Source organism: Cucumis melo, chromosome 12 (assembly GCF_025177605.1).
Source record: "Cucumis melo cultivar AY chromosome 12, USDA_Cmelo_AY_1.0, whole genome shotgun sequence".
In the NCBI taxonomy this organism is placed as follows: Eukaryota; Viridiplantae; Streptophyta; class Magnoliopsida; order Cucurbitales; family Cucurbitaceae; genus Cucumis; species Cucumis melo.
In genome coordinates this window covers 22607970-22622575 of record NC_066868.1, presented here as the reverse complement: position 1 = coordinate 22622575, position 14606 = coordinate 22607970, and the positions used below count along the sequence as shown (strand labels likewise).

At 27.5% G+C, this 14606-nt stretch overlaps 1 protein-coding gene across 1 annotated transcript; it reads left to right on the top strand.

Annotated features, from left to right (window-relative positions):
* The first annotated feature begins 2221 nt into the window (after positions 1-2221).
* On the top strand, positions 2222-8586 carry LOC103487506 (potassium channel KAT3-like). The gene is given in 11 exon segments (NM_001297459.1): positions 2222-2549; positions 2653-2868; positions 3367-3522; positions 3639-3696; positions 4416-4733; positions 4845-5084; positions 5683-5781; positions 5912-5956; positions 6499-6684; positions 6773-7223; positions 8216-8586. Coding segments are annotated over 11 exon segments (2106 nt in total). The 5' UTR covers positions 2222-2352; the 3' UTR covers positions 8356-8586.
* The last annotated feature ends 6020 nt before the right edge of the window (positions 8587-14606 follow it).

Below are 14606 nucleotides of genomic sequence, written 5' to 3'. Positions count from 1 at the left end.
ATGTTAAAACATATAACAAGAGGATCATGTGACTTATATTTGAACGAGTATGCTGCGAACTAAGAAAATTACGTGTAGTCATCTCTCCATCACTCCATGCTCATCCCCAACACGATATGACCTATTATGTAGGGACAATTTTTTTCATACGATTTCAATTTTTCAGTTAATCCAATATATGCTCATAATTAAAAAAAAAAAAAGAATTAGAAAGAGACAAATAAGAACGAGGCCTTATATTCTTCAAAACTCTTTATACATTTACCATGCAAATTCACAAGATCTTGCATTGACAATAGAAATCATTTTAAAATAGTTGAATTATAAATAGATTATAAGAACTCCTCGAGTACCAAATTTGATGAAGAATTCAAATTTTGAATGGAATCAAATACAAATTAGAAACCTTTAGTAGAATTCATCATATATATCCATCAGCAATCTAAAAAAAAATAAATGGAAAAAACACAACCCAACCCTGTCAAATCAAAATAGGTAGCCTATACAAAAAAAAGTATTTTTTCTCTAATATCCTCTCTAATATTTTTTTCAATTTTAAATATCATATAATGCTTTTTTTTAAATTAAATAAATAATTCTACAATATTTTAAACCTAATTAAAATAATGAATCGTAAATGTAACAAAACACCAAACTATTTATGGTATAACAAAACCATAAAGTTAGTCATTTTTAAATATTACAGGTTTCCCTTTCATTTTCTTTTCTTCTTCGTGATTCGTTTTCCTCCTGCTATTTCTTTCATCGTCTTTTTTCTACAATTTCGTTTGTCTTCTTTCCTCTTTTTTTCTTTTTTTGCAATTTCATTTCATCATATTTCTTATTTTTCAATTCTTTATTTACATCGTTTAATCTTTCCATCGTTTTTGTTCTTTTTTTTTTTTCGCTTTTCCATCGTCTTTCTACTTTTTTTTTTCGCTTTTCCATAGTCTTTCTTGTTTTCCTTTTTTTACTTGTCCAAAAAATAACAAAATCTAAAAGATCGTATATAAAGAATCTTTAAAAAAATAAAAAATCATGTAGATTGGAGTAGCCAAATGTAAATGATCGTCGTCTAAAAAAATAAAAGATTGTGTATAAATAATCTTAAAAAAAACCATTCAGATTGGGGTAGCCAATGTAAACGATCGTTTAATGAAAAAAAAAAGATCGTATAAAGCCAAAATCTAAACGATCATGTACCAAAAGAATTAAAAACTTCGTGTACCAAATTTTGAAAAAAAATCCATCATTGTGCATAAATTGTAGTCATATCTAACCGATCGCGTATAAATTGTAGTCATATCTAAACGATTGCATATCAAACCATAACCAAATCTAAACGATCGCAAATATATTACGCACACGTCGTTGACGGCATGGTTGACAGGACATTTTTAATATTTTATACGGTGGTCCTTTAGCTTTTTTGTGTTTTTAGAATTGTTTTATAGAGGGTAAATATTTTACGATTTTTTTTTATATTTTTGAAAAGATCTTAAAAATAATCAACAACTAGAAAGACCCATTTAAAAAATTGAGAGATCATCAAATGAATTTATTATTATAAATTATTAAAAAAAAAACTTGAATTTATTTAAACTGAGGACCAAAGATTTTAATAATGATAATGTTTTACTATTTATTTAAAAAAGAATAAATAGTTGTCAAATCAAAAAGGCTAAATTTATTCTTTAAAAGAAAAAAAAAAAGAAAAGAAAAAGAAAAGAAAGTTGTTGTTTGTGTTTGAGATGGATTAATGATAGCCAACTAAAATGATACTCTTTTTTTAAGAGCATCAAATAAAAGAAAAAGGTTTACAAAAAGTTGGGAGAGAAAGAAAAGAATCATGACTGATATCTACTCATCTACCCACCATTTTACACGTGTCCTCTCAACTCCCCTCTCTAAACCCAATCTCACCCCTCCATTTTCATCTTCCTAATTCCCCCCTCTAATAAGTCTTATTTTATTTCACACACATCACGCCAACTGCACGTGATCCTTTCACTTGCCATTTCCCAACTCTTTCTTCTTTCTTCTTTCTTCCTTTCATAATTTTCATTCAATTTCAATCCCCATTTTTCTTTTTTGCTAAAAGAATATAACTAAGGATATTTTTTATTTTTTAGAAACAAAAAAGAAAAAGAAAAAGAAAAAAAAACTCACATAGTTCTTGAAGGCATTATAAAATGCAAAAAGAGAAAGCACTTTCTTTCCCGCCTCCGCCGGCCAATATTTAAGTAACTCCCACACTTTCTTCTTCTAATTTCTTCTCTCGTGTCAAGAAATTGCTTTCTTCTTCTTCTTCTTCTGGTGTGGGTTTATTATAATTTTCAAAACGAAAAAAAAATGCGAAGCTCTTGTTGTACAAAGCACTTCTTCCGGCGGTTTTTCACCGATGAGTTTCAAATCAACGGCGGCGGCGGCGGCGGCGCTCTTCAAAGCACTTTCTTGTCTCCTGAGCTTTTGCCTTCTCTTGGCGCTAGTATCAATCAAACCACTCACCTTCGTAAACATATAATTTCTCCTTTCAATCCTCGTTATCGGTAATTATTCTATTCTAATTTATTTATGAACTGATTTTAAAAGTATAAAGCGTTTGATTCTTCTCTCCTCACCCTTTTTTCTTTTTTCTTTTTTTCAAATCAGAGCATGGGAGATGTGGCTGGTGGTTCTAGTGATATATTCAGCTTGGATTTGTCCATTCGAATTCGCATTTCTTCCTTACAAGCAAAATGCTCTATTCATTATAGATCACTTTGTCAATGCCTTCTTTGCCATCGATATCATTTTAACTTTCTTCGTCGCTTATCTCGATTCTCAATCCTATCTTCTCGTCGACCACCCTAAAAAAATTGCACTTAGGTAACATTTTTACTACTACTATTATCGTAACAAACACCCCTTATTTTTCTTATTTTTATGCATCTAAAACTACATTCATTTTCTTGTTGTCTAACTTCAAACAAGTAGCAAAAATGATGGAAGAGTCAAGATGCACAAATTAATTTTCTTTTAGTAATACTCGAGTAAATCTTCACTGCACATTCCCTTCGATCTCACGAAGAGAAAAAATATATATAAATAAACATTATTTTTTGGTACATTATTCAAAGTTAAACTCTCACCCAGTTATACTGTATTAATGTTTGTCAAGCTGCAAACTTTTATTTTTGTTAAGAATATACTTTTGAACTCTTCTTTTTTTTAAGAAGAGTGAATAACGAGCAGACACATTTGAATGAGTTCTATAAAATATGGTTAAGTTAAGGATGTACTCGAGTATTTTTTTGAATATTTTTTCTAACAAATGAAATAATATATATTATTGGATCATCACACATCTTCTTTAATATTTTATAGGTATTTATCAACCTGGTTTATATTCGACGTCTGTTCTACTGCTCCATTACAATCAATAAGTTTCTTATTCACAAATCAAACCGGAGAAGTTGGGTTTAAGCTTCTCAACATGCTCCGGCTATGGCGACTCCGACGGGTCAGCTCTCTTTTCGCAAGGTATTACACCATCATTTCCTTTATTTATTTATAATCTCGATCAACGACGAGCTCACTGGGTCCAATCATGCTCTGATATATCGCTGACTGGCTTTTAATTGGGATATGTTTTGTAGGTTAGAAAAGGACATAAGGTTCAATTATTTCTGGACCCGTTGCACAAAGCTCATTTCGGTAGGCATCGTTTATCTCAACTTACTCCCTCTTTATTATGATTCTCTCTTAAGAATAATAACAACAATACTTGCCCCCCATACCGTCATTAAAAAGTATCCAAATTCGATTCCTTTTAAATATATTTGGTCATTGATGATGATATGTTATGTATATAATATTGAGGTTGAGGTATGTTAAGACTGACATTGAAAAGATAGGTTATACCTATATATCTTATTATTGGTTCACTTTTATTTTTACATTTAATTAATAGATCATATAAATGAATATGTGACCACTTTTGAAGAAATATATTTTTCCCCACTTTGACTTTTGATGTGAATGTCTACTTTAAGTGGCTCATAAATTTTGATGGTATCAATTTATTTTTTTAACCCAAAAAAAATAATAAAAATTGCACCCACTTTTTTATGGTTCATTCAAATCATTTGAAGACTTTGTCAAACTCTTTTATTTTAATTATATGGTAAATGAGTTTTTGAATGATTTTTGAATTGTTTATTGAATATTTTCTCTTAAAAAAGAAAAGAAAAGAAAAGTCTCTCTTCTCTATTCTTAATTACTACCTGCATTTTCCCCACTTATAGACTATATAGTAAAAGAAAAATTAATGGTAAGCACCAAAAATATCCCAATAATTAGCAAGAAAGAAGTATTGGTTGAAGTTCACTAATTTTGAGTTTTATTTATTTTGATACTTATTGATGAATTTTCAGGTTACATTATTTGCAGTACACTGTGCTGGGTGCTTTAATTATGTGATAGCAGATAAGTATCCAGATTCAAAACAAACATGGATTGGTGCTGTGAACCCTAATTTCAAAGAAGAAAGTTTATGGAACCTTTACATTACTTCAATTTATTGGTCTATTACTACCTTAACAACCACTGGCTATGGCGATCTCCATGCTGAAAACCCTAGAGAAATGCTCTTTGATATCTTTTATATGCTCTTTAACCTGGGCTTCACTTCTTATCTCATCGGTAACATGACCAATCTCGTCGTTCATTGGACTAGTCGCACTCGAAACTTCGTACGCGCTCCTCTCTCTTCCTCTCTCCCTTAAATAGAGTCATTATTATCTTTGTGTGATTTATCACATCGTGATATTATTAGCTAATGCATGTAGTTATGATTTTTCTAGAGAGATTCGGTGCAAGCTGCGACCGAATTTGCATTGAGAAACCAGTTACCAGAGCGAATACAAGATCAGATGTTGTCACACATATGTTTGAAGTTTAGAACTGAGGGGCTAAAGCAACAAGACACATTGAATGAGCTTCCGAAAGCCATTAGAGCCTCCATAGCTCACTATCTCTTCTATCCTATTGTTCAAAAGGCATACCTTTTTGAAGGAGTTTCTCATGACTTTCTTTTCCAATTGGTAATTATCTTTTCTAACTTTTTTAATGTAGAACAAAATTTTATTGAGTAACTGGGAGGAAAGTTATATGACAATAAACACCAACTCAAATCTAAATATACTTTTATGTAATTAATTATTCATTTACTTCTCTCCCTTTCTTTAATTACTAATTCAATCTATTTTTTAAAGCCTCATTTAATTATCTTTTGATTAAAAAATCAACTGTATAAACGGTAATTACACTCGTCAGTTTTTAATTTATATTTTGCTGTATTCACTCTATATATAATCTTTTAAAAAAGGCATCAAAACAAATTTCCAAAGCTAAAAGTAAAAGAAGTTTTTAAAATTTTGTTTTTGTTTCTTGAAATTTAAGTGTTTCTTTAACAAATGTGAAGACCCATAATTTAAAAAATTAGGAGAGAACAAGTATATGATAAGTTTCAAAAGGAAAAAAAATCTAAAAAAAACCAAATTGTTAGTTGAATTTAATTTTTTTTTTGGATTTAAATGAATAAAAAGAAAAAGGGAAAATTGATACACACTAACTAATATATTTGAAATTTTTGGTTGGTAATATTATAGTGATATATAAAATCAACTTTTGCATACTAAGGTCTCAGATGTGGAGGCTGAGTACTTCCCACCAAAGGAAGATATTATCCTTCAAAATGAGGCTCAAACAGATCTCTATATATTGGTCTCAGGCAGTGTGGTACGTCATTCAATTTAAATCATTCATTTCTTTTCTTCTTTTGATAAACTTTTAAACCTATTTCTTTCTAAATTATAATACAATCTTCCCATTTTTCTAATTGACACAAACATTTTTCAAATGCATGCAGGATCTAATATTATCCCATGTTGATGGCCACGATGATCATGATCAAGTATGTACACCCAAATTTTATATTATAATTTTATAGGTTGAAATATTAATTGTCCTTCAATTTTGATCTTTATATTTTCAATAAATTTTAATTTTAGCTTCTTCTAAGTAAATTTTACCAAAGTTTATTAAATAATAATAATAATAATAATAATAATAACAACGATAATTCATCCAAGAAAATAAAATATGTTAATATAATGTTTATTACGATTAGATAGTGACATGTTCCTTCATTTCTAAATAACTTAGACTCATTTTTCTATATTTGAAAATAACCCCTTTTCCAAATTTAGAGTGAAAAAACTTTATTGATAGCAATTGTTTTAGTTGATAATAAACTAATATTAGGGACTAAATTTAAGATTTTGTTAAACCAAACTTTAGAGTATAAAGATCCAAATAGTATTTTTTTTAATGTATAATATAACCCACAGGTACATACATATGTATATATATACGTATATAGATAGATATATGCACTGTGTATATATATATATATATATGATAATTTGTTAAGATTGATTGGTTGATTTTTTTCAGGTCATAGGAAGAGGAACAAGTGGAGATATGTTTGGAGAATATGGAGTTTTATGTCAAAAGCCACAACCTTTCACAATTAGAACCACAAAGCTTTCTCAAATACTAAGGCTCAAGAGAACTTCTTTATTGTATATTATTCAATCAAATACAGAAGATGGGAATATTATAATGAACAACTTTTTTATGGTATATTCTTTTTTTTTTTTTTTGAGTAAATTATTTTTATATAATTTTAGTTTAACTAATTTTTGTTTTCATTTTTTTTTATTGGCAGAAAATGAAGGAATATGAAAGAATGTTGGGGAATATTTGGTGTGATAATGGAGAACTAAAGAAACTTGAAAATCGTTATTCTAAAGAGGATGATGATGAAAATTATAATATGGGAATTAATGACAATAATTTAGATGAACATAGAATTGAGTTTGACGATCATGAAGAGGTTGAAGGGGGTGAAAAGAATATAATTAAATTTTCTCATAACAACAAATTATTACAAGGGAGGAATAGTAATAATAATGGAGGTCAAACTTCAGATATTATAAGTTCTTCATTAGAAAATTTGCCAACAATTAGCAGCTCTAATTACTTGAATTTTTCTAAGCAAATCAAGAAGAGGGTTACTGTATATATGCAACCTCAAGATAGAAGCTGCAAGGTCAAAAGTCAACTTGGAAAGTTGATACTTCTCCCAGATACGATCGAAGAGCTCTGCAAAATCGCTGGTAGGTCTCTTGTTTGTTAACGATTTTGTTTTTACTTTTATGTCGTTCTTGAAGTTTATAATTTGGTTAACGTTTCCTTGTAACTCTTTTTTCCTTTTTACTTCAAACGATTTCTTAGTCAGATGCTAGAAAGAAAGGGTAAGTTTTCAGTATATTTTTTTTTCTAAGTTTCTTAAAACTTAGCTTGGAAATTGAGTAATAAATAACAAAACAATTAAGGATGAAATAACTAATAATCAAAATACAACCTTAAATATTAATTTGAACTCAATTTAGCTGTTAAGTTTGGAATATAATTGATGATAGTATGAGGTTCCATCTTAAAACTAATTGATAATAAGTTTTTCTATGTTTTTTTACATGGAATTCTCAACATTTTAACATGCTCTTCAAGATAGTGCCCATTTGGAGCTCACCATTCTTGATTGGATCTAAGTTTCATTTATTTGACCGAATACCGTTTGAGCTTTATAGGCTTTGATATATTTGGTAATATACAATGTTTCATCTCGAAATCAATTTACATTTAGATGAATAGTATGTCTATCTTATAAAGATTGTGATTTACTAGTTTTTCTAACATGAGATTCTCAACATCCCAGCAGAATTCCAAAATACTTTTTTTTAAAAAAAAATATTTTTGCACATAAAATTCATTTTAAACAAACTCTAATTTTTTTTGGATAATATGTGCATAAAAACCTTGAAGTTGATAGTACAAATATCAACTATAAAAATTATAAGTTATATCAATGATTCTTTCTATCTTATGTAACAAAATGTACATTGAAAAATCATAAAAATGGCAACAAAATATCGATTTACGTGGTAAGAAGTATTGTCCATGCAAAAACATGTAAACGTATAGCAACAACAATTAACTTTTATAGGAATAAAAATGATATAATTAGTTGAATTAGGTTTATGTTTAGCTGAAACGTACCGTTGATAAATATTTGATATTGAAACTATTCCATCCATGTTTGGTGCAGGTGAAAAGTTTGGAGGGCAAATAATGCCTACAAAAGTGATGAGTGCAGATAATGCAGAAATTGATGATATAAATGTGATTCGTGATGGTGACCATTTGTTTCTTCTTTATAATCATATTCAAAATTGTGGTCTCCAATGATCCTTAATTAACAAAAAAAGAATACTCTTTTTTTTTTCTTTTTTCTTTCAATGACAAAATAACAACACAATTGAAGGCTAAGGCAAATGCTTGTAAGTTTGAGGCAACTTGTTAAGATTATCCACACAAAAAAATCTGTCACCATTTTGTCTTGAGAGGGGAGAAAATGTCTATATCAAATCATCAAGTCCATTAAAATGTAATCTTTGATTTATGGAATTTTTAGGAGTGTTGAGAAATTGATTCAATTTATTAAACTAATATATATATATATATATATATATATATATATATATATATATATATACTGTCTTTTAGCATTTGTTGAAGAGCAATATTATAGATTCTATTCCCTTTATGGATGTGGAGGAACCCATGTTTGGGCTTAAGAGAAGTTAAAAGAGAGTAAAGAGTAAGACTTTAAGATACCCATTTGTATTATTATTAGTGTCAGGAGCAAGATTTTAAGATACCCCATTTTTAAAATGGTTAAAGAATTGGTTCATAAAGATATGCCCAACTGATGAATATTGATCTTAACCCAAATCATGATCATGAAAATAATAATAAATTCCATTTAAATTTATTTTTCATATGAAAGGCAATCATCTAAAGTCACAAATGATCGACCCTTATTAATTAAGTTTGAGCATTTTTTGTTCAAGTCATTCACCTCTCCATCTAATGTTGATTTTCACTTGTTTGATCGTCTTCTTATATATATATATCGAGCTAGCTCACATTTAAGGAAAAAATGTTAGATTATATATAATTAAATAATCAATCAACCCCAAAACTTAAGTTAGTAGATGAAGATAAATTTAATTATATATCATCTAATAAATCATGATCGATTAAAGAACTTAATATAAAGTACTAGGGGAGGTCTCTTGAGCAACCTCTAGATTAGGGTTACAATTAATTCTATTAAGAGCATTCCATAACCTCTAAATGTGTGAGTTGGCCTAAATTTAGGTGGAGGACCTTACCTTAGATTTTAACAACGTTATTGAATTTTGCTTTTATTTTTATTTTTAACCTATACTTCATTTTTTCTCCTTCTCAACTATATTCATAAATGTTTTCATCCACCGTTTTATCTCCATCTAATATTATTTTATTGAAAATCATTTTAAATAATAATATTTTTGAAAATATTTACAAACATAATAAAATATCATAGTATTTGTCGATGTGAAAAATAAACTATATTATAGCAAAACATCTTTTTTTTTTTTTCTTTTTCTTTGGACATGGTGATCATGCACGTATTTACTTATTTAGATGAGAGAGTGTGGGAGAGGGGAAAAAGAATATAACTTCTATGCTTATGTCCTCAAGATAATATATGTATATATAAAATGGAGGGGTTGAATTCCAAAATGAGAGGTTGATGTTGAATCATAAGGACCACTTTTAATTTGTTTTAGACACACAAAAGAAATAAAAATAGAAGCTTTTGTAATGAATTTGGTTGGGGGGTGAGGTTGATTCTCATGCTCAACCATTGCTTTTACATCATATATAACTTGTGGCTCTCCTACCATTCTACTTTCATACTTTCTCTCTCTCACACACACACAACATTTTGTATTTCTTTTTAATAAACTTATTTTATTAACGGTTAAATTTAAAAATATTACAAAAAAAAGAAAAAATACTTAGATACAATTGAACTAAAAAGTTATGTATATAGCTAGAAATTTGTTTTCGTACGAAATTTATTAAAAACTTTTTTAGTGGGTAGAAAGTTGGGAAACATATATGATTTTGATAGTTGTAATTGAGTATATTTGTTAAAAATAATTATTAGTAAGAAAAGCAAGATAATGATACCAAAATAATATATATAGTACTCGAATTTTTGGTTTCGTATTTATTTAGTTTTTGATGTTTAAAAAATGTCTAATAAGTCATTGAAATTTTAGTTTTGTGTTTGATAAGTTATTAACTTACTCAACAATCTTAAAAAAAAAAGTACAATGAAGACTAGAAATAAAATTAGAAGTCTAGAGTTCTATCAAATATAAAGTTCAAACTTGAAAAATTAAATCTGTACAAATAATTTTTTTTAATGAGAAATTTTGTACTAATTACAAATTGTCACATTATTTATCAAATTAACGATGAATCGATAGATAATTAAATTTGAGACCAAATTAAAATTTGACATATATTCCAAATTGAAATTGAAAACATTACTCAGCAAATCTTGATGATGTCATGTGTTATTGTCTTGACCATTGGGTTAAATTATTTGTTTTAGGTTTAAATTAAATATAAAATTTTGAGCTAAAGTCAAATTGAGTCCAATAATAGGTTTAATCTAGTGCAAATGCTACGTAGGATCCAAGTCTAATTGGTCGGGCTTGAAGGTCAGGTTAATGAACCAACAAAACTAATTAAGCCCAAAAAGTCCACCATAAAACTTTATAAATAAATAGTGAAGTTCTAGAGAAGTTCTCGACTTTATAGAACTTAGAAGAATTTTTCTAACAACCAAAATATTGCCTAACTTTTGAAGCATAATTATATATGAAGACTTAAATCTCTTGTATACGTTGAACATACACATGCATTTAACTAAAGAGAATCGTAGAATAGATACAATAGATCGAACAATATTCATATAAAAAGAAATAAATATAAATTAAATTCTACGAAATACATTTCTCTTTGAAACTTCGCAAGAATAGATGTGTACTTGACAAAATTGGAAGATACTACTACTACTGCAATTTTGAGCTTTAATTGATGAGTGATTTTTTTGTTTTGTTCACCTTTTTGACAAAAAAAAATGCAATAAAATTTTTATTTATACTTCAAAATTAATTTATTAATATATATTTTGATGATTACAAAATGTTGGTAAATGTTTCTACTTAAGATGATCCAAACCGTTAGCATTATTATTATGTTTTTTTCTAGTGTTTTTTGAGCAATTGACTTGTTTTATTGAAGATATGTTTTAATTGTCGATAATAGTCTTTGTTGACATTTTTAAATATTAATGAGGTCAAAATTGTATCAATGTACACAATACCAAAAACTCGAAAATTTAAGGCAAACCAAAAACTTTTATGAATCGAAGTGTTTTAAAGTTTTGAGTACTTTTAGATATAAAATTAAAATTAAAGAATGTGTTTACTTCTTAAAGTTAAATGACCAAATATAATTAAACACATGTAATAACAAAAGTTACACATTAACTAAGAGAGTACCGTTACAAAAAATAGATTCTTTTGACTGTTTTTTAAAGTTGAGGATTATTGTACTTGACATTTTTAAAAATGTTCTTAAAACCAGTGTCAAAAATGTCAAGTTCTATTCTAAATGGATAAAAGAAAAAAAAAAAAAAAAAGAGTGATGCATTAGAAAGTATACATGTAAAATAATTATCTCCATTGATTATATGTCCCTTGGATGAGTTGAAAATAAAGAACAAAAAATTATAATTATAATTACAAATCATAAATAAAAAATACATATTTTTTAAAATAATAAATAAAAAATATATATTTAAGTCAAGGGGTCTTTTCAAAAATTTAAAAAAACGCAAAAATATTTACACTATAGAACAATTCCAAAAACGGAAAAAGCCGAAAGGCCCATCGTGTAAAATACCAAAAATATCTCGTCAACCACGTCGTTAATAGCGCACGTAATATATTTGCGATCGTTTAGATTTGGTTATTGTTTGATACGCGATCGTTTAGATATATCATGACTACAATTTATACGCGATCGTTTATATATGGCTACAATTTATACGCGATCGTTTAGATATGGATACAATTTATCTTTTCAATTACATTGTTTAATTTTGTTACACGATCGTTTAGATTTGGGGACCCAAATCTAAATGATTTTTTTAAAAAAAAAAATTGGTACACGATTTTTTAAATTCTTTTGGTACACAATCGTTTAGATTTCTTTACACGATTGTTTACTTTTTTTTTACATGATCGTTTACCTTTGGCTACTCCAATCCAAATGTTTTTTTTTTCAAAAAAAAAAATTCAAGATTTCTTATACATGATCGTTTACTTTTTTAAATACGATCGTTTACATTTGGCTACTCTAATCTAAATGATTTTTTGTCAAGATTCTTTATACACGATCTTTTAGATTTTGTTATTTTGTTGTACACAGTCTTTAGATTTGGTTACCCAAGAAGACAATGGAAAGAAATCGCAGCGAAAAAAGAAGAGGAAAAGTAGAAAGACGATGGAATGAAATCGAAGCGAAAAAAACAAAGAGGAAAAGAAGATAAACGATGGAAAGATTAAACGACATAAATAAAGAATTGAAAAATAAGAAAGATGATTGAAATAAATCGCAGAAAAGAAAAAGAGAAAAGATGAAAAACGAAATCGCAGGAACACGGGGAAGACGAAATAAACAAATGGTGAGGAAGAAAAGAAAGATGGAAGGACAAACCTGAAATATTTAAAAAAATGGTTAACTTCTTGGGCTTTGTTACATGACCGTAAATAGTCTACCGTTTTGTTACATTTATCTAAGTTTTCCTTAAATTAACAAATAAAATATTAGACCATTTTAAATTAATTTTTTAACTTCTTCATTATTAATATTTTTAGCTATTCTCGATATTTTATGATATAATGCAATTATCAAATCGTGTTCAAACTTATAGTAACATCAAATTTTAATACTTATGATGCTATTTTCTTCCTTTTTCAATTTTATCTTATCATTTCTTCTTTTTTTTTTTTCTTTTGTAGGAAAACAAATATTTATTATGCCTCTAAGGCAAAGTTTGATAAACCTTTTAGTACAATTGCTTTCGTAATTTGGAAAGGAAATTTTTTCATCCAACAAATACCTTTTAGATATTTGTTTCTACCATTTTTGGCAATTCAATCAACAATATTATTATTTGGTTCTCTATGGATATGCTCAATTGATATATATGCAATTGAAAATTTCTTTTATTTTTATTACGATATGATATTTTTGCATTAAAATATATTAAATATATTTCAATTAATTCGTCGAGTAGATTCGTTATCTTATAGAATATGTCTCAATTTTATCCTTTTTTGAACATATTAAGTAAAGATATTTTTGCATGATTTTACTAAAATTTATCGTGTTGCACACATTAGGATTTTAGGGAGGCTGTATAAAATTTGGCCATTTAGGTTGTGAAATTTTTTTGTTCTTTTCTAAACAAAACCTCAGAGTAAATAACAAAATCTCATCAGCACTTTGCTATTCTTGAGGCAGGGTTGCATGCCAAGAATATTCAAGTTGGTATGTTAAACTTGCTTGTAGAAAATGTTCAAATTTAGTATAAGAAACTAGTTTTTCTTATTCCTTCTGAATTGACGTCAATTGACTCGGATTCCAAATTTTGTGGTCGGAAGTAAACTTAATTGTTCCTAATTTTCAATTTCTAAAGCTTTCATGTCAAAGCTGCTAAATAAACTATTTTTAGAGTACATGACAAAAATTTTGAACATCTAACATGAAGATATAACACATGTTTAAGCTAGGTTCATTTTGTTCTAGCGAAACACTTAACAAATATACTATATAATATATAAATTCAACTATTTGTTCGCTTCTATCTATAAAAAATTCTCTTAAAATTATACTAAAACTCATTTTAAAAAAGTAAAACATTCTTTCGATGGTTTAGTCTTATTGAATAATGACCCCTTTTTAATTATAGAAATTATAAACAAAAATTATTCTAAGAATTCATCCTAAATTTTTATCCATTGTTGTTGATGCTGTTTGGTAGCTCTTGGTCCACTTAACTCATGATATGTAGATATCAAATGCCCAAATGGATCATTTTTAATGTGCTAAAAGAGAACAACAATATAATAATCCTTTTGACTTAGCTTTGATATATATTGGTTACTGCAGAAATATTCTTTTTTTTTTAATATAAATAACTTTTTTTTTTCATGGTTTTATTTCTTATTTAATTAATATATATTCACTATATCTCCTAATCATGAAAGGACTTTTTCAATGGAGAAAAGGAATTAAAATTAAAAGAATATGATCATACATATATATATATATATTTTGTTTGCAAAAATGATGTGATTGAGAATAATAATTTATGAGATTCTTGTGACGGATCTATTGAGAAAAGTACACATGAGGGTTGTATTTAATCACATACATAATTATTTGAGAAGAAAGAGAGATTTAAAAGAAATAAAAAATTTGTTCTCTTTTAGTTACAAGAAAATTGTTCTAATTGATTATGT